Here is a 27521-nt window from a genome sequence, read left to right as displayed (position 1 = left end):
ACTAGGGAAGGAGAAGGAAGGGCTGAGAGTTGCCTTTAGAGCAGACAACCTCCAGAGGGCGCTGAAGCACGGGCAGAGCCCACCTGCCACTCCCAGTTTGGCACTCCAGGGTCAGATTTGGGTTTGGAGATGGGGTTGCTGTAACCCCAAGGAGGTGAGCAGAGAGGAGGAGTTGATTACCTCTGATTGTCCTCTGACTCTCTGATTTGATTATCCTCTGACTCTCTGGCCCAAATTGCCTGACGTCACAGGGGGGGGACAGAGTTTTGCTTTCAGCAGCTGATGGGACCCTTCCAGGCTGGTCCGGTCGCCCAGTGGCCCGACAGCCTGACAGGCTGACTGCGGTATGATCGCCCTTCTTTTCTCCAGAATCTGTACATCAGGAGGTGCATGGGTGTGGGAGCCCATTCACCGCCACCCCCCACCCCCAGGGGGGATGGCACCTTCCCTGGCTGTACCCTATGATCACCAGGTGCTTGAAATGAATGCAAGATTTTTGACTTGAAGGAAAAGCTCACGTAACCACTTCTGCCTCATAATGTGTGGGATTTACTATAATGGAAGGACATTATAAAGAACAGGTAGAAAACTCACCTGTTGGTCTCCATGTAGGAGTTAATTTTGCATGAATCCCTCCTACATGAGTAGATAGCAGAGGTTTATTTTTGTTCCCGTGTGTGTAGTTGTGTCAGAGGATGTAGGTATGGTGATTTGAAGCCGTCAAAGAAATATTCTCAGAACTCTCAAGACTTCTCTTGATTGGAACCGAAAGAGACCTGGAAAAGGAGGAAAAGAAAAGGAGGAGGGAGAACGAATGACTGTTTCTCAGTAAATTCACCTTCCTGGTTGATTGTTCTGTCTTCTCATTTCTTTTAACTTCCATGTATGTCTAGTGGTATAATGTAGAAAGGCTGATTTTTATGCTTTAAAAGATTTTACATCACAAAGAAACTAGAAGTGGCTAACAGAACTTATTCAAATCAATTTTACCTAGAGACTTTGATATTAAATTTGTATACTAAAATGGGTTTATCCAAATTTTCTCTTTCTTTTTGAGTGAATATTTGTAACATATTTTTGTAGATAATAATTTATCCTAGATATACAAAATTGTGAGAATGGGTACCATTTTTTACCACTTAAATGATTTCTTTTAAATGAATAGATTGTACACTTTAAATGCCAATGTTGTGTCTTACATGTTGTGTTTTAATTCCTGATTTCCAAAACTTGTGTTTATTTAATTGATTTCTATCTAATAATCTGTCTCCCCTTTATTGTTTCTTACTTTATATTTTATTGATCTATAGTTAATTTACATTATTATATTAGTTTCAGAGGTACAACAGTGATTCATAAATGTTTAGCTTCTTCTCCATTTATAGTTATTATAAAAGAGTGGCTATATTCCCCATGCTATACAGTACACCACTGTAGATTATTGATTTTATACATAGTGGATTGTACCTCAAAATCTCCTACCACTATTTTGCTCCTCCACCCTATCTCTCCCTGCTGGTAACCACTAGTCTGTTTTTTAATCTGTGAGTCTGTTTTTTGGTTGTTGTTGTTGTATTCAATTTTTCAGATGCCATGTGTAAGTGATAACATACCATGCTTGTTTTCTCATAACATACCATGCTTGTTTTCTCTGCAGCTTATTTTACTAAGCATAATACCCTCCAAGTCCATCCATGTTATTGCAAATGGCAAAATTTTATTTTTTGCTGAAGTCATCATAAAAAATCTTTTTTATCCACTAAGCTATTGATGAACACTTAGTTTGACTCTATATCTTGGCTATGGCAAATAACACTGTTTTGAACATTGGGGTGCAGTTATTTTTTTGAAATAGTGTTTTTGTTTTCTTCTGATATACCCAAGAGTGAAACTGCTGGATATTATGGTAGTTCTATTTTTAGTTTTTTGTGGAACCTCCATTCTGCTTTCCACAGTAGCTGCACTAATTCACATTCACATCAAGAGTGTACAAGAGTTTCCCTTTCTCCACATCCTCACTAACCTTTGTTATTTGTGATCTTTTTGATGACAGCCATTCTGACAAGACTGAGGTGATATATCTCATAGTTTTGATTTGCATTTTACTGCCGATTAGCTATGTTTAGCATCTTTGTGAGTTCTGGCTGTCTATCTGTATATTTTCCTTGGAAAAGTGTCTATTTAGGTCTTCTCATTTTTTAAAAAAAAAGATTTTGGGTGTTTTTTTGATATTGAGTTGTATGTGCTCTTTCTGTAGTTTAGCTATGAACCCTTGCTTAGTCATCTTTTTGGTGTTAACCTCTTATCATGTGCAAATATTTTCTCTCCTTCAGCAGGTTGTCTTTTCATTTTGTCTTTGGTTTCCTTTGCTGTGCAAAATCTTTTAAGTTTAGTGAAGTCCCATTTGTTTATTTTTGCTTTTGTTTCATTTGCCTTAGTAGATTGAACCTAAAACTGTTGCTATCATTTATGTTGAAGAATGTTCTATATTTTCCTTTAGGGGTTTTATGGTTTCTGGTCCTACATTTAGGTGTCTATTCAGTTTTGCATTTATTTTATATATGGTGTTCTAAAATAATCTAATTTTATTCTTTTCCATGTAGCTGACCAGTTTTCCTAGTACCACTTATTGAAGAGACAGTTTTTTCTCCATATTGCCTGCTTTGTCATAAATCAATTAAATATAAGTGTGTGGGCTTATTTATGGGATCGCTGTTCTCTTCCAGTGATCTTTGTGTCTGTTTTTGCTCTGGTACGATTCTCTCTGATTACTGTCACTTTGCAGTATAGTCTGAAGTCAAGGTGCGTGATGCCTCCAGCTCTGTTCTTTCTCAAGATTGTTTGGCTATTTGGGGCCTTTGTGTTTCTATACAAATTTTAAAATTACTTTTTCAAGTTCTGTGCAAATGCTTTGGTATTCTGATAGGGATTGCATTAAATCTGTAGACTGTCTTTGGTAGTATGGTTATTTTAAGAGTATTAATTCTTCCAGTCCATGCACATGCTATGTTTTTCCATCTTTTTGTGTTGCCTTCAACTTCTTTCACCAATGGCTGATAGATTTCTGAGCACGTCTTTTTTTTTATAGTGATTTCTTTAATTTATTTATTACTTATTTATTATTTATATTTTGGCTGTGTTGGGTCTTCGTTTCTGTGCGAGGGCTTTCTCCAGCCGCGGCAAGCGGGGGCCACTCTTCATCGCGATGCGTGGGCCTCTCACTATTGCGGCCTCTCCTGTTGCGGAGCACAGGCTCCAGACGCGCAGGCTCAGTAGTTGTGGCTCACGGGCCCAGCTGTTCCGTGGAATGTGGGATCTTCCCAGACCAGGGCTCGAACCCGTGTCCCCTGCATTGGCAGGCAGACTCTTAACCACTGCGCCACCAGGGAAGCCCTGAGCACATGTCTTTTACCTGCTTAGGTGTGTTTATTCCTAGGTATCTTATTCTTTTTTTAAAGAAATTCACGTTCTTTTATTTATTTATTTATTTATTTATTTATTTATGACTGTGTTGAGTCTTCGTTTCTGTGCGAGGGCTTTCTCTAGTTGCGGCAAATGGGGACCACTCTTCATTGTGGTGCGCGGGCCTCTCACCATCGCTGCCTCCCTTGTTGCGGAGCACAGGCTCCAGACGCGCAGGCTCAGTAATTGTGGCTCACGGGCCCAGTTGCTCCATGGCATGTGGGATCTTCCCAGACCAGGGCTCGAACCCGTGTCCCCTGCATTGGCAGGCAGATTCTCAACCACTGCGCCACCAGGGAAGCCCTCTTATTCTTTTCGATGTGATTGCATATGGTATAGTTTTCTTAATTTTTCTTTCTGACAACTTTGGGTTTTGTTTTTTCTTCTTTTTCTAATTCCTTCAGGTGTAGTGTTAGGTTGTTTATTTGATATTTTTCTTGTTTCCTAAGAATAAGCTTGTATCACTGTAACTTCCCCCGTGAACTGCGTTGGCTGTGTCCCATAGATTTTGGATCATTGTGTGTTCATTTTCATTTGTCTTGGGTATTTTTAGAATCCCTCTTTAATTTCTTCAGTGTTCCTTTCTTCCCCGTTTATTCCCTTCATCTGTGACGTGAGGACTATCTTTAATATTATGTTTGGATTTCTTTCAGTTTTGTGTGAGTGTGTATGTGTGTGATTATTTAAGTTGCTGAGCTCTTAATTTCACATGGACACTACCAACCATGCATTGTTACCCTCCTCCCCCACAGTTACTGAATTTGACCTTATATTTTACATCTACTTGTTTTGTGTGTCCCTTAACTTCTTATTGTGAATATAGATGGTTTTATTTCTGTTTTCTTTCATCCTTCCTATTAGCTGTGTACATGGTTGATTTACTACCTCTGTTGAATATTTGCCTTAAGCAATGAGGTTTTTCCTTTAGTAAATTTCCTTTCCTAATTTTTATGTTTCAGTCGTGGCCTTTTCTTTTTCACTTAGAAAAGCCCCCTTAAGATTTCTCATAAAGCTGGTTTGGCGATGCTGAGCTCTTTTAGTTTTGCTTCTCTGTAAAACTTTAGATCTCTCCATCAAGTCTGAAGGAGAGCCTTGCTGGGTAGAGTATTTTTGGTTATGGGCTTTTCCCTTCCATGACTTTAAATATACCGTGCCACTCCCTTCTGGCATGCAGAGGTTATCCTGAAATGTCAGCTGATAACTTTATGCAAGTTCCCATGTTTGTAACTTGTTGCTTTTCCTTTGCTCCTTTTAATAGTGTCTTTTTATCTTTATTTTTTTTGCCATTTTAATTACAGTGAGTCTTGGTGTGGTCCTCTTTGGGTTGATCCTGTTTTGGCCTTACTGTGTTTACTGGCCTTGGATGTCTGTTTTCTTTCCCAGGTTATGGAAGGTTTCAGCTCGTATGTCTTCAGGTAGATTCTACACTGCTTTCTCTTCCCTTTTGCTTCTGGGACCTGTATAATGCAAATATTAGTACACTTGATGTTGTTTCACAAGTCTGTTCAACTTTCCTCTTTTCATTTTAATCTATTGTTTTACCGTTCATCTTCAGTGATTGCCAGTACTCTGTCCTTCAGTTTTCTGATTCATTCCTCTGTATCATTTAGTCTACAGTAGTTTCCTTTTAGTGTATTTTTCATTTCAGTTATTGCATTCGTCATCTCTGTTTTGTTGTTCTTTAATGGTCTAACTCTTTTTAAAAAAACTTCTAACTTCTTGCTCTGGTCGTCCATTCTTCTCCTGAGTTCTCTGATCATCTTTACCGTCATTACCTTGAACTCTTTCTTGAGCAGATTGGCTATCTCCACTTCACTTAGATCTTCTTCTGAGTTCTTATCTTGTTCCTTCATTTGGATCGTGTTTCTGTGTCACCTCATTTTTCTTAACTTGCTGTTTTTATTGCTATGTATGTAGTAGGTTCGTTACATTTCCTGACCTTGGAGAAGTGGCCTTTTGTAGGAGAGGTCCTATGTGTCCCAGCAACCCAGTGTCCCCTGGTCACTAGAACTATATGTTCTAGGTGTACCCCCTATGTGGGCTGCTTGGGCTCTTCTGTTGTGGTGGGCTGACTACTGTGGGTGGTCTGGTAGGCTTGGCTGCCCCCAGGCTGCTTGTTTGCCAGGCTCTGCCTTGCATGGAGGCTGTCTGTGCTGCTTGGTGAGACTAAATCATAAGGCAGCTGGCTGCACAACTCTGGGGGACACCAAATCTAGTGCTGGTTCACTTATGGGTAGAACTGCAGTCCATGTGATATCAGGGTTAGTGCCCAGTCACTGGTCCTGGGGCTATGCTGGCTACTGGGAGGAAGAGACAGGTCCTGAGTTCTGGCTGCAGGGCCCAGGAGTTGCAGAGTTGGTGTTGGATCACTGTTCCTGACACAGCTATCTGCAGGGTCTGGGGTGTCCCTAATCTTGTGTTGGCATTCTGATGGGCAGGGTCAGGACCCAGCTGAGTCCATGGCTGCTTCTGGCCTGCAAGTGAGTGTTCTGGTCACACAGGCTGCTGGGCTGTGGTATTCCTGGAGCTGGTGTGTGCCTGTTGGTGTATGAGGCTGATCCCAATGCTAGAGCAGGTTTGCTGTTGGGTAGGTCCAAGCTCCATCCAGTCCCTGTGCAGTTATCACCTGCCAATGGTGAGGCTGACTCCAAGGCCAGAGTAGACTCACTTGTCAGAGGGGCCAGGGACTCTGGGGCTGGTGCCTGTCCACTGAGGAGGCTGGTCCTGGGGCTTTTGGTGGCTGGGCCCATGTCCAGGGGCAGCTGTGCATTGAGAGGGTCTGAAGGCAGCCTGTTTGCCGGTGGGTGGCGCTATGCCCCTGCTCAGTTAGTTGCTTGGCCTGCAGCATCCTAGTACTTGTGTCTCTAGTTTGGTGGAAATGGGTAGGGGTAGGTCCTGAGGCTAAAAAGATAGAGAGAAGATTCTCAAATTATGCTTGCTGGTACCAGTGTCCACGAGGTAGAAGGAGCTCCCCCGAATGGCTGCTGCCAGTGTCTCTGTCCCTGAGGCTGTGCTGTAGTTGCCTCTTGCCTCTCTGGGAGACTCTCCAAGATCAGGAGGTAGGTGTGACCCGGGATCCTTTCAAATGACTGACTGCTTCTGTTCTGATTCTCGGATCATGTGGGATTTTGTGAGCATCTTTTAAGAGTGGAATCTCTATTTCCCACAACCCTCTGGCTCTCTGGAAAATAAGCACTACTGGTCTTCAAAGCCCAACTTTCTAGGAACTCTTCTTTCCAGAACAGGATCCCTGGGCTTGAGAGCCTGATGTTGGCTTCATATCCCTTGCTACCTGGGAGCACCTCTGCAATTGTAATTATTCTCCCATTTGTGGGCCACCCACCTGGTGGTATGGGTCTTGACTCTATTGAGATTTTGCCCTTCCTTCCTGTCTTGTCGAGGTGCCGTCCTTATGTCTTTAGCTGTAAAACATCTTTTACGGTAGGTCCCGGTCTTTTTCATCAATTGCTGTTCTGTAAACTGTTGTGACTTTGGTGTCCCCATTAGAGGCATCAAGCTCTGGGTCTTTGAATGCTACCATATTGGACAATCTGTCCACTTCTTTCTTAAATCACATTATTTAATTTTTCTTAGTATCTTATTTGATTAGCGACAGTTTGAAATTTATTATCACTCATGTTTACTTCGCCTGTTTAAAGAAATTGAATAGTGCATTCATTCAGTTTGAAATGAAGGTAGTGGCCGGTGAATTTCCATACCTCAAAAATCAAGGATAGGACAAAAGCCTTTTCGACCTGTGTTACCCTCAAACTCTGCACCCCACCCCAGCCTGGGGATTAACCTCTTGCACCCATGCTCACTTTCTGTTTTTGGACCGTTAACCATCATTGCATCTGTATGTGTGTTGACAAAGTGAACTCTAGTCTTTCCAGTTTTTGAGTTTTGTTTTTTGGTTTAGGGAAGAGTCCTAGTATGAATGTACATTTACTGGTCTGCTGGAGTTCATATATAAACCTGTCAAGCACATTACTAGAATTGGTATTGCTTGTATATACACTTTCATAAATTTTAGAGACAATGGTAGAACAGAAGTGAATTGTATTTCAAATCCCACAATATTTTCACACCATGAAAACCCTTCCCTGTTTAATATATTTGTGTGTAGTTTATCTTTATGCCCATACTATATTTCCCAGAGATGGGTAAGTGTTATGTTTCTTGCTAGCACATTTACCGTATTGTTCAAAGTCAGGCGTTTAGTGGTTTTAGCATGATCCTATTTCCATGAACTCGCAAATACAAGACCTTCTCTCACACTGTCTTTTACTCCCTGCTGTTTTATATTGCCCTCCTAATTCTCAGTCCTGGTCTTTCTTTATGTTCTTCATCAACCTGGATAGGTTATACTATTTTCTCCCTTATTCAAGACCAATAGAATAGAATAGAACACCCAGAAATAAACCCTGATATATGGCCATATGATTTTTGACACGTTGCCAAGGCTTTTCAAAGTAGAAAGGATAGTATTTTCAACAAATGGTGCTGAGAAGTCATGTTGTCAACATGCAAAAGTAGGAAGATGGACCCATACCTAACATCATATGCAAAAATTAATGAAAACGTATCAAGAAACTAACTATAAGACCTAATAAAATAAAAAGTCTTATTAGAAGATACAGGACAAGGGCTTTATGACATTGGATTTGGCAGTGTTTTCCTCAATATGAAACAACAGAACAACAAAGGTACAGCTAACAAAACAATTAAAAATGTGCAGTACATAATTTAAAAAAAATGTGTATCAAAGAAATGTAAACGGAATAAAATGGCAACCCACAAGATGGGAGAAAATATTTGAAAGCCATGTATCTGACAAGAGATTTCTATTCAGAATACACAGAGAATTCCTATACCTCAATAAAAAGCAAACACCCTGTTTCAAAAATGGATAAAAGACTTGAATAGATGGTTCTTCAGAAAGATGTACAAATGACTAAGCACTTGAATAGATGCTCCATATCACTAAATGCATGTTTATATATTTGTGTGCATGCATACACACACAAATACACAAGCAGAAAACAAGTACTGGTGAGGATGTGAGGGAGTTGGAACCATTGTGCTATGACAGTGGGCATGTAGAATGATACAGCTGCTTTGCAAAAGAGTATGGCAATTTTTCAGATATTGAAAAATAGAATTACTACATGATCCAAGAATTTTACTATGAGGTATACCCAAAGGAATTGAAATCAGGGTCTTAAAGAAATATTTGTACTCCAGTGTTTAGAGGAGTAATAATCACAGTAGCTAAAATATGAAAGCAACCTAAGTGTTCATCCACTAGTTCCTGGATAAGCAAAGTGTGGTATACCCATATAACACAATATTATTCAGCCTTAAGAAGGAAAAGATCTAGGAATATGCTACAACATGGATGAATCTTGAGGAAATTGAGCTACCAAAAATGCCATTTTTTGTGACTTTAAGTGAGTCATAACAATACAACTACTTATTTCAATTATATGGGGTACTTAGTGTAGTCAAAACCATAGAAATTGGGAGGGTAATGATGCTTTTCAGGTGGTTATGGAACAAAAAGGAAAGTTATGTTGAAAGGATACAGAGTTACAGTTTTAAAACGTAGAAAAGAATTAGAAAGATAAATGGTGATGTTGATCGCCCAATAATATGAATGTATTTAATATCACTGAATGGTGCACTTTATAATAATTAACATGTTATATTTTATGTTATTTGATTTTACCAACATACACAATTGGGAAAGAATGTAATATCAGGAAAGGGAGTGGACCTGGGGTAGAGCAGAGAGTAATCAGAAGGGTGAGACCCTGCATATGTTGAAGAAGAAGAACTGAGAGTCTTCATTGGCCAGAAGAGACTTTATAAAAAAAAATTACTCTGAGGGTGTATTAAATAGATATCTATGGGTGTACTGCTATCTCCCATGGGTTATCTTAAAGAGTCTTTAATAAAGTCCATAAGGCTTGCTGAGGCTTTTTTAAAAACTGGATTCCCTAGGAGATATTTAGATGGTGGTACTTAAGTCTATGTCTAGGTTGACAGATTTTGCAGGGAAGACGAACTTGAGAACAGTGGAGGTCCTGAGAGTGTAAGTACATGGAAATTAGAAAAAAATAATAAAGGGAATTAGGAAAACTGTGGACTTCGAAGGTCATGTATTAGTGAGTCAGTCCTGAGGTTTCTAAGGATTTATATACACAGTTGCTATTTGGATTACTTGTTGATAAAGATAAGTGGAAAAACTAGAGTCGTTTCCAAGTGTAGGTAAGATATAATGAGAGGATGGAGGTAGAAAGTAGGGAGGCCCAGAGAGAAGTGGGAATGTCATATTGGGCCAAGATGGTGGTAATATCCAGCAGAACAGATGGTAGGGCAGACTATGGATTCATCTTTTTTATTTCGGCTCCCCACCTCATCCTTAATAATTCTTTGGGAATATTTCATGGCTCTGTGATGCAGGTACAGAATTCGAGTGAGGAGACTGCACCCTCAGTGTCCAGCTGTCTGAGTCCTCAGTGTGCTTCAAATGATGGAGAACTATTGCTTCTTTATGAGAAGAGTTAGTACCTCGTAGCTAAGCTTAAGCTGGAGCTTATGCAATATTGATTCCATTTTATATATACTGTTGGCATGGAGGTTCCTCCTCCTCTTTTCTTGACCATTATGAAATGAATCTATATTTCTCAATATTTGGGTATATCAGGTAAATACATTAAGTAAAGGAATCTTATATATTGCTCCCTGCATAGTTTGCTCTTTCTTGTTTCTCTTTTCTCTTTACTAAATTAGCACAGGGAGAGACCTTGAAATGTTCTAATCAGGAGAGATTAGAACATCATATTTCTAGAGAGGTTGGTTGGACAGAGCAGGGGTCCCAGTGAAAATCAAAGCTTCTGTTTCTACTTGGAAGTGTACCTGTATAGAGTAGAGGGCTCCAGGAAATATCCTAGAATATTCCAATGTCCCTGCAGGAGATCATTAAGAGAGGTAGGATCTGGTACCAGATCAGTGTACTATGCCATGTTTGTCAGTCATCTGATGTGAGATTCTCAGAGCCAATCCCATATGGTAGGGCTGAGTGCAGAGTGATGAAGAACCTGTGAAAGCCTTTGACTTCATGTTAAAGATGAAGCTCTGATTTCGGGGAGAATTTTCTTACCTGACTGAATGTCACCCTTCTGTGGTGATGAGATTCTGTGCTTTACCTCCGTTGATGACCACTGACTGAAAATCATTAGAGAGTCATGTCTAGAAAGCATTCTTTATTTAATTCCTTAAAGAAGAAAACATAGAAAATATTTTTATCCACTTTCAAATTGAGGATCAAGGGGAATGACATCAGTGAAAATGTCAGAGTAAGGAGCTCTGGCTTGTGTCCATCCCCAGAAACACTGACATACGTGGTGCAACCTGTCAAAATGATCTTATCAACACATGTAAGTTTTCTTTTCTTTTCGCCCTGTAGATTTATCTTTCATTGAAACTCTGCTTACTACAGGATGTGGAGAATAAACAGGGAAGTAGAAACTGTATTTCCTGATGAGAGAATCACTAAGTCACATTAGCTATTCTGAGCTACGTCTTACTCACCGTGACTGTAATTAAAACAAACAAACAAACACTTTTTTTTTGATAAGTCAGTTCTGACATTTCCTCGTTAAAGACATGGTAACATGGTAACAGATACAGACTTAGACATTTGCCTGCCTCTGTCTTTCCGATTCTTGTGGTCTTAGGTTATAGGCCCAAAAGGTGCCCTGCCGCATCATCTGGTAGCTCAATTTTTACCTTTTCAAGCAGGTCCATTCAGTTTTCGTTAGTGCTGTTACCACTTTACATTCCACCAGCAGCTAGAAGGTACAGAGTTCTCTAAAAGCCCTTTAGCATTTATCGTTTGTAGACTTTGTGCTGATGGTCATTTGACTGGTGTGAGCTGAAACTTTTTGGAAGTTGGATTTGTATGTGGCTAATAATTCCTTATACTGAGTTTTAGGCATGTCCTTTTTTTTCTTTTTATTTTTTATTTAAAGAGTGACTACAACTTCCCTCTTCATATTGACTTCTTGAAACATTTGTCATGTGTTGAATTTTCTTACCTATTCCCGACACCAGGGCATTTTTTGAGGACAGGTGTCATTTACAGCCCTGCAGTCCTTGTGACTATTAAGCAACCATTAGCACTTGGTTTAAAGCTGCTGTTGTGGGGAACAGCCACAAGGCGGCAGCATTATTATGTTCTCAACTCTTGTTACTAGTGCAAAAGAGTCTTCCTGGAGGTAGTGTTCCAAGGCTGTCAATTAGAGAGGAATGTGCTGAGACAAGTCCCCAGAAGTTTATGTCTCTTTACTTCTGTTTGTTTTTTAAATTTAATTTCTATTTCTTATAGTACTAAATTTGATTAGAGTGTTGTGGTTTTCTGGCTGTACAGAATCTGCTCAATGATTCACACATATGTCTGTTCATCTTCAGATCCTGTTACCATGTATGTTGTTAGTGAATGTTGAGTAGACCTCCCTTGGTATTTGGTAGGTGTTTTGTCATTATATATTTTATATGTATTGGTGACTATATAATTCATATAGTTTATATACATTTAACATACATTAGTATATGTATGTTAGCCCCATAGTCCTAATTTATCCATCCTCCCACCTTTCATTTTGGCTAACCATTAGTTTGTTTTATAAGTCTGTGAGTGTCTTTTTCTGTGGAAATGTGTTCATTGGTAACAATCTTAAGATAACATGTATACGTGATATCATAGGATATTTGTCATTCCCTCTTGACTTACTTAACCTAATATGATTATTTCTAGGCTCATCTGTAGTCCTGAAAACAGCATTGTTCATTGTTTTCACGAAGCTACTATTCCGTTCTGTCCATATACCACATTTTCTTTGTCCATTCATCTGTTTATGGACCTTTTTTTTGCTTCCATGTCTTGGCTATTTCAGTATTGCTGCACTGCACATTTGCCAGTCTCCGTCTTTCCGATTCTGGTGGTCTTAGGTTATAGGCCCAAAAGGTGCCCTGCCGCATCATATGGTAGCTCAGTTTTTACCTTTTAAAGCAGCTCCGTTCAGTTTTTGTTAGTGCTGTTACCACTTTACATCCCACCAGAAGCTAGAAGGTACAGAGTTCTCTAAAACCCCTTCAGCATTTATAGTTTGTAGACTTTTTGCTGATGGTCATTTGACTGGTGTGAGCTGAAACCTTTTTGGACATTGGATTTGCATATGGCTAATAATTCCTTACACTAAGCTTTAGGCATGTCCTTTTTTTTCTTTTCCTTTTTTTTTAAAGAGTGACTACAACTTCCCTCTTCTTATTGAGTTCTTGAAAAATTTGTCATGTGTTGAATTTTCTTGCGTATTCCCTACCGCAGAGCATTTTTTGAGGGCAGGTGTCATTTACAGCCCTGCAGTCCTTCTGACTATTAAGCAAACATTAGCACTTGGTTTAAAGCTGCTGTTGTGGGAAACAGCCACAGGGCGGCAGCATCATTATGTTCTCAACTCTTGTTACTAGTGCAAAAGAGTCTTCCTGGAGGTAGTGTTCCAAGGTTGTAGATTAGAGTGGAATGTGCTGGGACAAGCCCCCAGAAGTTTATTTCTCCTTAGTTATGTTTGCTTTTTAAATTGAATTTCTATTTCTTATTGGAGTAAATTTGATTAGAGTGTTGTGATTGTCTGGCTGTACAGAATCGGCTCAATGATTCATACATATGTCTGTTCATGTTCGGATCCTGTTACCAGGTATGTTATTACAGAATGTTGAGTAGACCTCCCTTGGTATTTGGTAGGTGTTTTGTCATTATATATTTTATATATATTGGTGACTATATAATTCATATAGTTTATATGTTACAAGTTTATATACATTTAACATACATTAATATATCTATGTTAGCCCCATAGTCTTAAGTTATCCATCATCCCACCTTTCATTTGGCTAACCATTAGTTTGTTGTATAAGTCTGTGAGTGTCTGTTTCTGTGGAAATATGTTCATTGGTAGCAATCTTAGGATAACATGTACACATGATATCATAGGATATTTGTCATTCCCTTTTGACTTACTTAACCTAATATGATTATTTCTAGGCTCATCTGTAGTCCTGAAAACGGCATTGTTCATTTTTTTCCCGAGGCTACTATTCCATTCGGTATGTATACCTCTTCTTCTTTGTCCATTTATCTGTTGATGGACATTTTGTTTGCTTCCATGTCTTGACTATTGTAAATACTGCTGCAGTACACGATTTTCCATCCTGTGTCGTTTTTTTTTTTTAAGATTTTTTTTTAAATTAATTAATTAATTAATTTATTTATTTTTGGCTGTGCTGGTTCCTTGTTTCTGTGCGAGGGCTTTCTCCAGTTGCGGCAAGTGGGGGCCACTCCTCATCACGGTGCGCGGGCCTCCCACCATAGCGGCCTATCCCGCTGCGGAGCACAGGCTCCAGACCCGCAGGCTCAGCAGCTGTGGCTCACGGCTCCAAATGCTCCACGGCATGCGGGATCCTCCCACACCAGGGATCGAACCCGTGGCCCCTGCATTGGCAGGCATACTCTCAACCACTGCGCCACCAGGGAATCCCCATCCCGTGTCTTTTTGATTCTGACTTTCACAGGTGAAAAGCCCAATAGTGGGACTTCCGGATCATATGGTGACTCAATTTTTACCTTTAAACGCGCTGCCATTCTGTTCCTATTATTGGCCGTTACCAGTTTACATCCCACTTAGACCGAGAGGTTTCGCTATTCTCCACAACTTCTTCAACATCTATTGTTTGTAGACTTTTGGCTGATGGTCATTCTGACTGGTGTGAGGTGATACCTTTGTGTAGATTGGATTTGCATGCGTCTCACATTTCCTGATGTTTTGCGTTTATCAATGTCCTTTTCACTTTTTTTTAAGATTGAGCGAAACTTACAACTTCTAACTGCCTTCTTGAAAGATTTGCTGCGTTTGGAATTTTTTGGCCATTCCCTTCCCCAGGACATTTTTTGAGGGCATGAGTCATTTACAGCCCTGCAGTCCTTGTGAATATTAGTGACCATTAGCAGTAGATTTAAAGCTGCTGTTTGAGGAAACGGCTTTAGGGTGGCAGCATTTCTACGTTGCCAACTCTGCTTGCTAGGGAAGCAGAACCTCGCTGCAAGTTGTGGTTTTAGGTTGCAGATTAGAGTGGAATGTGCCAGGACAAACCCCCATAAGTTTAACCTCCGTAATTCTTGTCTGTCTCTTTAAGTTGTAGTTTTTATCAGAGCAAATTTGATTGAAAAATGTCTTTTTTTCTAGGTGTACAGAATCTTGTTCATTTACACATATACCTATATCTATTGATCTTTGGGTCCTTTTCCATGTAGGTTGTTACAGAGTGTTGAGTAGACCACTCTTGGTATTCCATAGTTCTTTGGGGATTATATATTTTATATGTATTAGTATATGTGTGTTAACCCCAATATCCTAATTTATCCATTCCTCACACCTTTTCTTTGGCTTAACCATAAGTTTGTCTTCTCAATCTGAGATTGCCTTTCTCTATGGAGATATGTTCATTTTTATGAATTTTCAGATAACATAAGGGACATCATAGGGCATTTGTCTTTCGCATTCTGACTTACTTCACGTTGTGTGATTATCTCTAGGCTCATCTGTGGTGCTGCATATGCCATTCTTTTATTTTTTTCCGTGACGGATATTCCATTCTGTCCATATACCACTTCTTCTTTTTCCATTCATCTGTTTATGGACCTTTTTTTTGCTTCCATGTCTTGGCTCTTTCAGTATTGCTGCACTGCACATTTGCCTGACTCTGTCTTTCCGATTCTGGTGGTCTTAGGTTATAGGCCCAAAACGTGCCCTGCTGCATCATATGGTAGCTCAATTTTTACCTTTTAAAGCAGCTCCAATTAGTTTTCGTTAGTGCTGTTACCACTTTACATCCCACCAGCAGCTAGAAGGATGAGAGGTCTCTAAAACCCCTTCAGCATTTATAGTTTGTAGACTTTTTGCTGATGGTCATTTGACTGGTGTGAGCTGAAACCTTTTTCACGTTGCCTTTGCATGTGGCTAATAATTCCTTATACTGAGCTTTAGGCATCTCCTTTTTTTTCTTTTCCTTTTTTTTTAAAGAGTGATTACAACTTCCCTCTTCCTATTGACTTCTTGAAAAATTTGTCATGTGTTGAATTTTCTTGCCTATTCCCTATCCCAGGGCATTTTTTGAGGACAGGTGTCATTTACAGCCCTTCAGTCCTTGTGACTATTAAGCAACCATTAGCACTTGGTTTAAAGCTGCTGTTGTGGGATACAGCCACAAGGCAGCAGCATTATTACGTTCTCAGCTCTTGTTACTAGTGCAAAAGAATCTTCCTGGAGGTAGAGTTCCAAGGTTGTATATTAGAGTGGAATGTGCTGGGACAAGCCCCCAGAACTTTATGTCGCCTTACTTATGTTTGCTTTTTAAATTTAATTTCTATTTCTTCTCGGAGTAAATTTGATTAGAGTGTTGTGGTTTTCTGGCTGTACAGAATCTGCTCAATGATTCATACGTATGTCTGTTCATCTTCGGATTCTGTTACCTTGTATGTTATTACAGAATGTTGAGTAGACCTCCCTTGGTATTTGGTAGGTGTTTTGTCATTATATATTTTATATGTATTGGTGACTAAATAATTCATATAGTTTATATGTTATATGTTTATATACATTTAACATACATTACTATATCTATGTTACCCCATAGTCCTTATTTATCCATCCTCCCACCTTTCATTTTGGCTAACCCTTAGTTTGTTTTATAAGTCTGTGAGTGTCTTTTTCTGTGGAAATATGTTCATTGGTAGCAATCTTAGGATAACATGTATACATGATATCATAGGATATTTGTCATTCCCTCTTGACTTACTTAAGCTAATATGATTATTTCTAGGCTCATGTGTAGTCCTGAAAACGGCATTGTTCATTTTTTTCCCGAGGCTACTCTTCCATTCGGTATGTGTACAACTTCTTCTTTGTCCATTTATCTGTTGATGGACATTTTGTTTGCTTCCATGTTTTGGCTATTGTAAGTACTGCTGCAATACACGGTTTTCCATCCCGTGCCTTTTTGATTCTGGCTTTCACAGGTGACAGGCCCAGATCATATGGTGACTCAATTTTTACCTTTAAACGCACTGCCGTCCTGTTCCTATTATTTGGCCATTACCAGTTTACATCCCACTTAGACCGAGAGGTTACGCTTTTCTCCACAACTGCTTCAGCACCTATTGTTTGTTGACATTTTTTTTCACACACACACAGTGTATTTTATTTTTACAAGAGATAAATAGACTGACACTAAGCATTGTACATGGATGACCACAACAAAAGCAACAATGATTGCAGTTACCAAACCTGAAAGACACTCATACTATGTCATAATATTGACATTCAGTCCAGTAATCCTCCACTGTAACAGCTCCTTTACTTTGCAGTGAAAATTGATTTGTATATTCTTTGCCTCTGAGTCCTTGTGGGATTTTTTTTTAAATTCAGACAGAAAGTCACAAAAATTATACTCATCCTCATCAGTTCACTCAGTCCCATGTAATTAATTTTTGTTTTCATCTTGATCTTTCGTTAGCACTTTTTTGAGTTCATCAGTTTTTCATTAGAGTTCTGAAAATGCTTATTCATTCAGTTCAGCAGTGCAGTCAGTTACCAGAAACTTGTACTTGTCAGAGTCTTTTACATGAATTTCTTGAAGATGAAACCCTTTAATAGGAACATATTTGCCAAAGCATCAGAGTACACCCAGAACTGTCTGTAAATGAGAAAAGACTTAAAAATGACCACAGTTAAAGATTTGATGAAAGTTCATAATAATGCAGTTGACAAGAAAATTAGTTATTTCTGAGATATACATTTTAAAGTAATAACTAGGATTATTACTTATAACATTATACCAGAACATATAAGATTTTTAGAAATTTCATGTAATGTCTGAAACATTTATATTAACATATTTCCATACATATTTCCATACAAATACAAATATAAGATTTTTAGAAATTTCATGTAATGTCTGAAACATTTATATTAACCTATTTCCATACAAATAACCCAATGAAAGTTTAGTATTAGTTGTTTTGTTTGTTTGTTTTTTTATACTGCAGGTTCTTATTAGGCATCAATTTTATACACATCAGTGTATACATGTCAATCCCAATCGCCCAATTCAGCACACCACCATCCCCACCCCACCGCAGTTTTCCCCCCTTGGTGTCCATATGTCCTTTCTCTACATCTGTGTCTCAACTTCTGCCCTGCAAACCGGCTCATCTGTACCATTTTTCTGGGTTCCACATACATGCATTAATATACGATATTTGTTTTTCTCTTTGTGACTTACTTCACTCTGTATGACAGTCTCTAGATCCATCCACTTCTCAACAAATGACTCAATTTCGTTCCTTTTTATGGCTGAGTAATATTCCATTGTATATATGTACCACAACTTCTTTATCCATTCGTCTGTTGATGGGCATTTAGGTTGCTTCCATGACCTGGCTATTGTAAATAGTGCTGCAATGAACATTCGGGTGCATGTGTCTTTTTGAATTACGGTTTTCTCTGGGTATATGCTCAGTAGTGGGATTGCTGGGTCATATGGTAATTCTATTTTTAGTTTTTTAAGGAACCTCCATATTGTTCTCCATAGTGGCTGTATCAATTTACATTCCCACCAACAGTGCAAGAGGGTTCCCTTTTCTCCACACCCTCTCCAGCATTTGTTGTTTGTAGATTTTCTGATGATGCCCATTCTAACAGGAGTGAGGTGATACCTCATTGTAGTTTTGATTTGCATTTCTCTAATAATTAGCGATGTTGAGCATCTTTTCATGTGCTTCGTGGCCGTCTGTATGTCTTCTTTGGAGAAATGTCTACTTAGGTCTTCTGCCCATTTTTGGATTGGGGTGTTTGTTTCTTTAATATTGAGCTGAATGAGCTGTTTATATATTTTGGAGATTAATCCTTTGTCCGTTGATTCGTTTGCAAATATTTTCTCCCATTCCGAGGGTTGTCTTTTCGTCTTGTTTATGGTTTCCTTTGCTGTGCAAAAGCTTTGAGGTTTCATTAGGTCCCATTTGTTTATTTTTGTTTTTATTTCCATTACTCTAGGAGGTGGATCAAAAAAGATCTTGCTGTGATTTATGTCAAAGAGTGTTCTTCCTATGTTTTCCTCTAAGGGTTTTATAGTGTCCAGTCTTATATTTAGGTCTCTAATCCATTTTGAGTTTATTTTTGTGTATGGTGTTAGGGAGTATTCTAATTTCATTCTTTTGCATGTAGCTGTCCAGTTTTCCCAGCACCACTTATTGAAGAGACTGTCTTTTCTCCATTGTATATCTTTGCCTCCTTTGTCATAGATTAGTTGACCATAGGTGCGTGGGTTAATCTGTGGGCTTGCTATCTTGTTCCATTGATCTATGTTTCTGTTTTTGTGCCAGTACCATATTGTCTTGATTACTGTAGCTTTGTAGTATAGTCTGAAGTCAGGGAGTCTGATTCCTCCAGCTCCATTTTTTTCCCTCAAGACTGCTTTGGCTATTCGGGGTCTTTTGTGACTCCATACAAATTTTAAGATGATTTGTTCTAGCTCCGTAAAAAATGCCATTGGTAATTTGATAGGGATTGCGTTGAATCTGTATATTGCTTTGGGTAGTATACTCATTATCACAATGTTGATTCTTCCAATCCAAGAACATGGTATATCTCTCCATCTGTTGGTATCATCTTTAATTTCTTTCATCAGTGTCTTATAGTTTTCTGCATACAGGTCTTTTGTCTCCCTAGGTAGGTTTACTCCTAGGTATTTTATTCTTTTTGTTGCAATGGTAAATGGGAGTGTTTCCATAATTTCTCTTTCAGATTTTTCATCATTAGTGTATAGGAATGCAAGAGATTTCTGTGCATTCATTTTGTATCCTGCAACTTTAGCATATTCATTCATTAGCTCTAGCAGTTTTCTGGTGGCAGTTTTAGGATTCTCTATGTATAGTATCATGTCATCCGCAAACAGTGACAGTTTTACCTCCTCTTTTCCAATTTGTATTCCTTTTATTTCTTTTTCTTCTCTGATTGCCGTGCATAGGACTTCCAGAACTATGTTGAATAATAGCGGTGAGAGTGGACATCCTTGTCTCGTTCCTGATCTTAGAGGAAATGCTTTCAGTTTTTCACCTTTGAGAATGATGTTTGCTGTGGGTTTGTCATATATGGCCTTTATTATGTTGAGGTAGGTTCCCTCTATGCCCACTTTCTGGAGAGTTTTTATCATAAATGGGTGTTGAATTTTGTCAAAAGCTTTTTCTGCATCTATTGAGATGATCATATGGTTTTTATTCTTCAATTTGTTAAGATGGTGTATCACATTGATTGATTTGCGTATATTGACGAATCCTTGCATCCCTGGGATAAATCCCACTTGATCGTGGTGTATGATCCTTTTAATGTGTTGTTGGATTCTGTTTGCTAGTGTTTTGTTGAGGATTTTTGCATCTATATTCATCAGTGATATTGGTCTGTAATTTTCTTTTTTTGTAGTGTCTTTGTCTGGTTTTGGTATCAGGGTGATGGTGGCCTCATAGAATGAGTTTGGGAGTGTTCCTTCCTCTGCAATTTTTGGAAGAGTTTGAGAAGGATAGGTCTTAGCTCTTCTCTAAATGTTTGATAGAATTCACCTGTGAAGCCATCTGGTCCTGGACTTTTGTTTGTTGGAAGATTTTTAATCACAGTTTCAATTTCATTACTTGTGATTGGTCTGTTCATATTTTCTGTTTCTTCCTGGTTCAGTCTTGGAAGGTTATACCTTTCTAAAAATGTGTCCATTTCTTCCAGGTTGTCCATTTTATTGGCGTAAAGTTGCTCGTAGTAGTCTCTTAGGATGCTTTGTATTTCTGCGGTGTCTGTTGTAACTTCTCCTTTTTCATTTCTGATTTTATTGATTTGAGTCCTCTCCCTCTTTTTCTTGATGAGTCTGGGCTAATGGCTTATCAATTTTGTTTATCTTCTCAAAGAACCGACTTTTAGTTTTATTGATCTTTGCTATTGTTTTCTTTGTTTCTATTTCATTTATTTCTGCTCTGATCTTTATGATTTCTTTCCTTCTGCTAACTTTGGGTTTTGTTTGTTCTTCTTTCTCTAGTTTCTTTAGGTGTAAGGTTAGATTGTTTACTTGAGATTTTTCTTGTTTCCTGAGATAGGCTTGTATAGCTATCAACTTCCCTCTTAGAACTGCTTTTGCTGCATCCCATAGGTTTTGGGTCGTCGTGTTTTCATTGTCATTTGTCTCTAGGTATTTTTTGATTTCCTCTCTGATTTCTTCAGTGATCTCTTGGTTATTTAGTAACGTATTGTTTAGCCTCCACGTGTTTGTCTGTTTTACGTTTTTTTCCCTGTAATTCATTTCTAATCTCATAGCGTTGTGGTCCGAAAAGATGCTTGATATGATTTCAATTTTCTTAAATTTACTGAGGCTTGATTTGTGACCCAAGATGTGATCTATCCTGGAGAATGTTCCGTGCGCACTTGAGAAGAACGTGTAATCTGCTGGTTTTGGATGGAATGTCCTATATATACCAGTTAAATCTAACTGGTCTGTTGTGTCATTTAAAGCTTCTGTTTCCTTATTCATTTTCATTTTGGATGATCTGTCCATTGGTGTAAGTGAGGTGTTAAAGTCCCCCACTATGATTGTGTTACTGTCGATCTCCTCTTTTATAGCTGTTAGCAGTTGCCTTATGTATTGAGGTGCTCCTATGTTGGGTGCATATATATTTATAATTGTTATATCTTCTTCTTGGATTGATCCCTTGATCGTTATGTAGTGTCCTTCCTTGTCTCTTGTAACATTCTTTATTTTAAAGTCTATTTTATCTGATATGAGTATAGCTACTCCAGCTTTCTTTTGATTTCCATTTGCATGGAATATCCTTTTCCATCGCCTCACTTTCAGTCTGTATGTGTCCCTAGGTCTAAAGTGGGTCTCTTGTAGATAGCATATATATGGGTCTTGTTTTTGTATCCATTCAGCCAGTCTATGTCTTTTGGTTGGGGCATTTAATCCATTCACGTTTAAGGTAATTATCGATATGTATGTTCCTATGACCATTTTCTTAATTGTTTTGGGTTTGTTTTTGTAGGTCCTTTTCTTCTCTTGTGTTTCCCACTTAGAGAAGTTCCTTTAGCATTTGTTGTAGAGCTGGTTTGGTGGTGCTGAATTCTCGTAGCTTTTGCTTGTCTGTAAAGCTTTTGATTTCTCCATCAAATCTAGATGAGATCCTTGCCGGGTAGAGTAATCTTGGTTGTAGGTTCTTCCCTTTCATCACTTTAAGTATATCATGCCACTCCCTTCTGGCTTGTAGAGTTTCTGCTGAGAAATCAGCTGTTAACCTTATGGGAGTTCCCTTGTATGTTATTTGTCGTTTTTCCCTTGCTGCTTTCAATAATTTTTCTTTGTCTTTAATTTTTGCCACTTTGATTACTATGTGTCTCGGCGTGTTTCTCCTTGGGTTTATCCTGTATGGGACTCTCTGCGCTTCCTGGACTTGGGTGGCTATTTCCTTTCCCATGTTAGGGAAGTTTTCGACTATAATCTCTTCAAATATTTTCTCTGGTCCTTTCTCTCTCTCTTCTCCTTCTGGGACCCCTATAATGCGAATGTTGTTGCATTTAATGTTGTCCCAGAGGTCTCTCAGGCTGTCTTCATTTCTTTTCATTCTTTTTTCTTTATTCTGTTCCGCAGCAGTGAATTCCACCATTCTGTCTTCCAGGTCACTTATCCGTTCTTCTGCCTCAGTTATTCTGCTATTGATTCCTTCTAGCGTAGTTTTCATTTCACTTATTGTATTGGTCATCTCTGTTTGTTTGTTCTTTAATTCTTCTAGGTCTTTGTTAATCATTTCTTGCATCTTCTCAATCTTTGCCTCCATTCTTATTCCGAGGTCCTGGATCATCTTCACTATCATTATTCTGAATTCTTTTTCTGGAAGGTTGCCTATCTCCACTTCATTTAGTTGTTTTTCTGGGGTTTTTTCTTGTTCCTTCATCTGGTACATAGCCCTCTGCCTTTTCATCTTGTCTATCTTTCTGTAACTGTGGTTTTTGGTCCACAGGCTGCAGGATTGTCGTTTTTCTTGTTTCTGCTGTCTGCCCTCTGGTGGTTGAGGCTATCTAAGAGGCTTGATGGGAGGCTCTGGTGGTGGGTAGAGCTGACTGTTGCTGTGGCGGTCAGAGCTCAGTAAAACTTTAATCCACTTGACTGTTGATGGGTGGGGCTGGGTTCCCTCCCTGTTGGTTGTTTTGCCTGAGGCAACCCAACACTGGAGCCTACCTGGGCTCTTTGGTGGGGTTAATGGCAGACTCTGGGAGGGCTCACGCCAAGGAGCACTTCCCAGAACCTCCGCTGCCAGTGTCCTTGTCCCCACGGTGAAACAGAGCCACGCCCCGCCTCTGCAGGAGACCCCCAAACACCAGCAGGTAGGTCTGGTTCAGTCTCCCCCAGGGTCACTGCTCCTTCCCCTGGGTCCCGATGCGCACACTACTTTGTGTGTGCCCTCCAAGAGTGGGGTCTCTGTTTCCCCCAGTCCTGTAGAAGTCCTGCAATCAATTCCCACTAGGCTTCAAAGTCTGATTCTCTAGGAATTCCTCCTCCCGTTGCAGGAACCCCAGGTTGGGAAGCCTGACGTGGGGCTCAGAACCTTCACTCCAGTGGGTGGACTTCTGTGGTATAAGTGTTCGCCAGTCTCTGAGTCACCCACCCAGCAGTTATGGGATTTGATTTTACTCTGATTGCGCCCTCCTACCGTCTCACTGTGGCTTCTCCTCTGTCCTTGGACGTGCGGTATCCTCCTTGGTGTAGTCCAGGGTCTTCCTGTCAGTGATTGTCCAGCAGCCAGTTGTGATTCTGGTGCTCTCGCAAGAGGGAGTGAGAGCACGTCCTTCTACTCCGCCATCTTGGTTAATGCTCTGTTTGTTGACATTTTGCTGATGGTCATTCTGACTGGTGTGAGGTGATAGCTTTGTGTAGATTGGATTTGCATGCGTCTCATAATTCCTGATGTTTTGCGTTTATCAATGTTCTTTTCATTTTTTTTTAAGATGGAGCTAAAGTTACAACTTCAAATTGCCTTCTTGAAAAATTTGCCACGTTTCGATTTTTTTGGCCATTCCCTACCCCAGGACATTTTTTGAGGGTATGAGTCATTTACAGCCCTGCAGTCCTTGTGAATATTAGTGACCATTAGCAGTAGATTTAAAGCTGCTGTTTGAGGAAACAGCCTTAGGGTGGCAGCATTTCCATGTTGCCAACTCTGCTTGCTAGGCAAACAGAACCTTGCTGCAAGTTGTGCTTTTAGGTTGCAGATTAGAGTGGAATGTGCCAGGACAAACCCCCGTAAGTTTTAGCCTCTGTAATTCTTGTTTGTGTCTTTAAGTTGTAGTTTTTATCAGAGCAAATTTGATTGAAAAATGTCTTTTTTTCTAGGTGTACAGAATCTTGATCATTTACACATATACATATATATCTGTTGATCTTTGGGTCCTTTCCCATGTAGGTTGTTACAGAGTGTTGAGTAGACCACTTTTGGTATTCCATAGGTCTTTGGGGATTATATATTTTATATGTATTAATATATGTGTGTTAACCCCAATATCCTAATTTATCCATTCCTCACACCTTTTCTATGGCTTAACCATAAGTTTGTCTTCTCAATCTGAGATTGCCTTTCTCTAGGAAATATGTTCATTTTTATGAATTTTCAGATAACATAAGGGACATCATAGGGCATTTGTCTTTCGCATTCTGACTTACTTCACATTGTGTGATTATCTCTAGGCTCATCTGTGGTGCTGCATATGCCATTGTTTTATTTTTTTTGTGACTGATACTCCGATCTGTCCATATACCACTTCTTCTTTGTCCATTCATCTGATTATGGACCTTTTTTTTGCTTCCATGTCTTGGCAATTTCAATATTGCTGCAGTACCATTTGCCTGCCTCTGTCTTTCCGATTCTTGTGGTCTTAGGTTATAGGCCCAAAAGGTGCCCTGCAGCATCATATGGTAGCTTAATTTTTACCTTTTAAAGCAGCTCCGTTCAGTTTTCGTTAGTGCTGTTACCATTTTACATTCCACCAGCAGCTAGAAGGTACAGAGTTCTCTAAAAGCCCTTCAGCATTTATAGTTTGTAGACTTTTTGCTGATGGTCATTTGACTGGTGTAAGCTGAAACCTTTTTGGAAGTTGGATTTGCATGTGGCTAATAATTCCTTATACTGAGCTTTAGGCATGTCCTTTTTTGTCCTTTTCCTTTTTTATTTAAAGAGTGACTAAAACTTCCCTCTTCATATTGACTTCTTGAAACATTTGTCATGTGTTGAATTTTCTTGCCTATTCCCTACGCCAGGGCATTTTTTGGGGACAGGTGTCATTTATAGCCCTGCAGTCCTTGTGCCTATTAAGCAACCATTAGCACTTGGTTTAAAGCTGCTGTTATGGGAAACAGCCACAAGGCGGCAGCATTATTACGTTCTCAACTCTTGTTACTAGTGCAAAAGAGTCTTCCTGGAGGTAGTGTTCCAAGGTTGTAAATTAGAGTGGAATGTGCTGGGACAAGCCCCCAGAAGTTTATGTCACCTTACTTATGTTTGTTTTTTAAATTTAATTTCTATTTCTTATCGGAGTAAATTTGATTAGAGTGTTGTGGTTTTCTGGCTGTACAGAATCTGCTCAATGATTCATACAGATGTCTGTTCATCTTCGGATCCTGTTACCTTGTATGTTATTACAGAATGTTGAGTAGACCTCCCTTGGTATTTGGTAGGTGTTTTGTCACTATATATTTTATATGTATTGGCGACTATATAATTCATATAGTTTATATGTTATATGTTTATATACATTTAATATACATTAGTATATGTATGTTAGCCCCATAGTCCTAATTTATCCATCCTCCCACCTTTCATTTTGGCTAACCATTAGTTTCTTTTGTAAATCTGTGATTGTCTTTTTCTGTAGACATATGTTCATTGGTAGCAATCTTAGGATAACATGTACGCATGATATCATAGGATATTTGTCATACCTTTTTGACTTACTTAACCTTATATGATTATTTCTAGGCTCATTTGTAGTCCTGAAAACGGCATTGTTCATTTTTTTCCCAAGGCTACTACTATTCCATTCTGTCCATATACCACTTCTTCTTTGTCCATTCTTCTGTTTATGGAACTTTTTTTTGCTTCCATGTGTTGGCTATTTCAGTATTGCTGCAGTGCACATTTGCCTGCCTCTGTCTTTCCGATTCTGGTGGTCTTAGGTTATAGGCCCAAAACGTGCCCTGCTGCATCATATGGTAGCTCAATTTTTACCTTTTAAAGCAGCTCCATTCAGTTTTCGTTAGTGCTGTTACCACTTTACATCCCACCAGCAGCTAGAAGGATGAGAGGTCTCTAAAACCCCTTCAGCATTTATAGTTTGTAGACTTTTTGCTGATGGTCATTTGACTGGTGTGAGTTGAAACTTTTTTCACGTTGCCTTTGCATGTGGCTAATAATTCCTTATACTGAGCTTTAGGCATCTCCTTTTTTTTCTTTTCCTTTTTTTTTAAAGAGTGAGTACAACTTCCCTCCTCTTATTGACTTCTTGAAAAGTTACTCATGTGTTGAATTTTCTTGCCAATTCCATACCCCAGGGCATTTTTTGAGGGCCTGTGTCTTTTACAGCCCTGCAGTCCTTGTGACTATATAAGCAACCATTGGCACTGGGTTTAAAGCTACTGTTGTGGGAAGCAGCCACAAGGCGGCAGCATTATTACGTTCTCAAGTCTTGTTACTAGGACAACACAGTCTTGCTGGAGGTAGTGTTCCGAGCTTGTAAATTAGAGTGCAATGTGCTGGGACAAGCCCCCAGAAGTTTATGTCTCCTAACTTATGTTTGTTTTTTAAATTTAATTTCTATTTCTTATCGGAGTAAATTTGATTAGAGTGTTGTGGTTTTCTGGCTGTACAGAATCTGCTCAATGATTCATACATATGTCTGTTCATCTTCGAACCTGTTAGCATGTATGTGATTACAGAATGTATATTTTAAAGGTATTGGTGATTATATTATTTATATATTTCATATGTTATATGTTTATATACATTTAACATACATTAGTATATGTATTTTAACCCCATTGTCCTAATTTACCCATCCTCCCACCTTTCATTTTGGCTAGCCATTAGTTTATTTGATAAGTCTGTGAGTGTCTTTTTCTGTGGAAATATGTTCATTGGTAGCAATGTTAGGATAACATGTATAAATGATGTCATAGGATATTTGTCATACCCTTTTGACTTACTTAACCTTCTATGATTATTTCTAAGCTCAACTGTAGTCCTGAAAACGGCATTGTTCATTTTTTTCCCGAGGCTACTATTCCATTTGGTACGTATCCCACTTCGTCTTTGTCCATTCATCTGTTTATGGACCTTTTTTTTTGCTTCCATGTCTTTGCTATTTCAATATTGTTGCAGTGCACATTTGCCTGCCTCTGTCTTTCCGATTCTGGTGGTCTTAGGTTATAGGCCCAAAAGGTGCCCTGCCGCATCATATGGTAGCTCAATTTTTACGTTTTCAAGCAGCTCGATTCAGTTTGCATTAGTGCTGTTACGACTTTATATCCCACCAGCAGCTAGAAGGTACACACTTCTCTAAAACCCCTTCAGCATTTATAGTTTGTAGACTTTTTGCTGATGGTCATGACTGGTGTGAGCTGAAACCTTTTTGGAGGTTGGATACGCATGTGGCTAATAATTCCTTATGCTGAGCTTTAGGCATGTCCTTTTTTTCTTTTCCTTTTTTTTTAGAGTGAGTACAACTTCCGTACTCTTATTGACTTCTTGAAAATTTCTCATGTGTTGAATTTCCTTGCCTATTCCCTACACCAGGGCATTTTTTGAGGGCCTGTGTCTTTTACAGCCCTGCAGTCCTTGTGACTATATAAGCAACCATTGGTAC

General features: G+C 39.1%; 1 protein-coding gene across 1 annotated transcript in view; it reads left to right on the top strand.

Annotated features, from left to right (window-relative positions):
* The window catches only part of LOC309650422 (uncharacterized protein), a gene marked incomplete at its 5' end in the record, with an annotated part of 40149 nt that extends 26425 nt beyond the window's left edge, over window positions 1–13724 (top strand). Inside the window, one exon of the mRNA XM_082478435.1 lies at window positions 11938–13724. Coding sequence (XP_082334561.1) covers window positions 11938–11972 — 35 coding nt within the window. The 3' untranslated portion in view covers window positions 11973–13724. The remainder of the gene's footprint in view (window positions 1–11937) is intronic.
* Window positions 13725–27521: the final 13797 nt, after the last annotated feature.

Source organism: Balaenoptera physalus (assembly GCF_965194825.1).
Source record: "Balaenoptera physalus genome assembly, contig: SUPER_1_unloc_11, whole genome shotgun sequence".
Lineage (NCBI taxonomy): Eukaryota > Metazoa > Chordata > Mammalia > Artiodactyla > Balaenopteridae > Balaenoptera > Balaenoptera physalus.
This window is presented reverse-complemented; position numbering and strand designations above follow the sequence as displayed.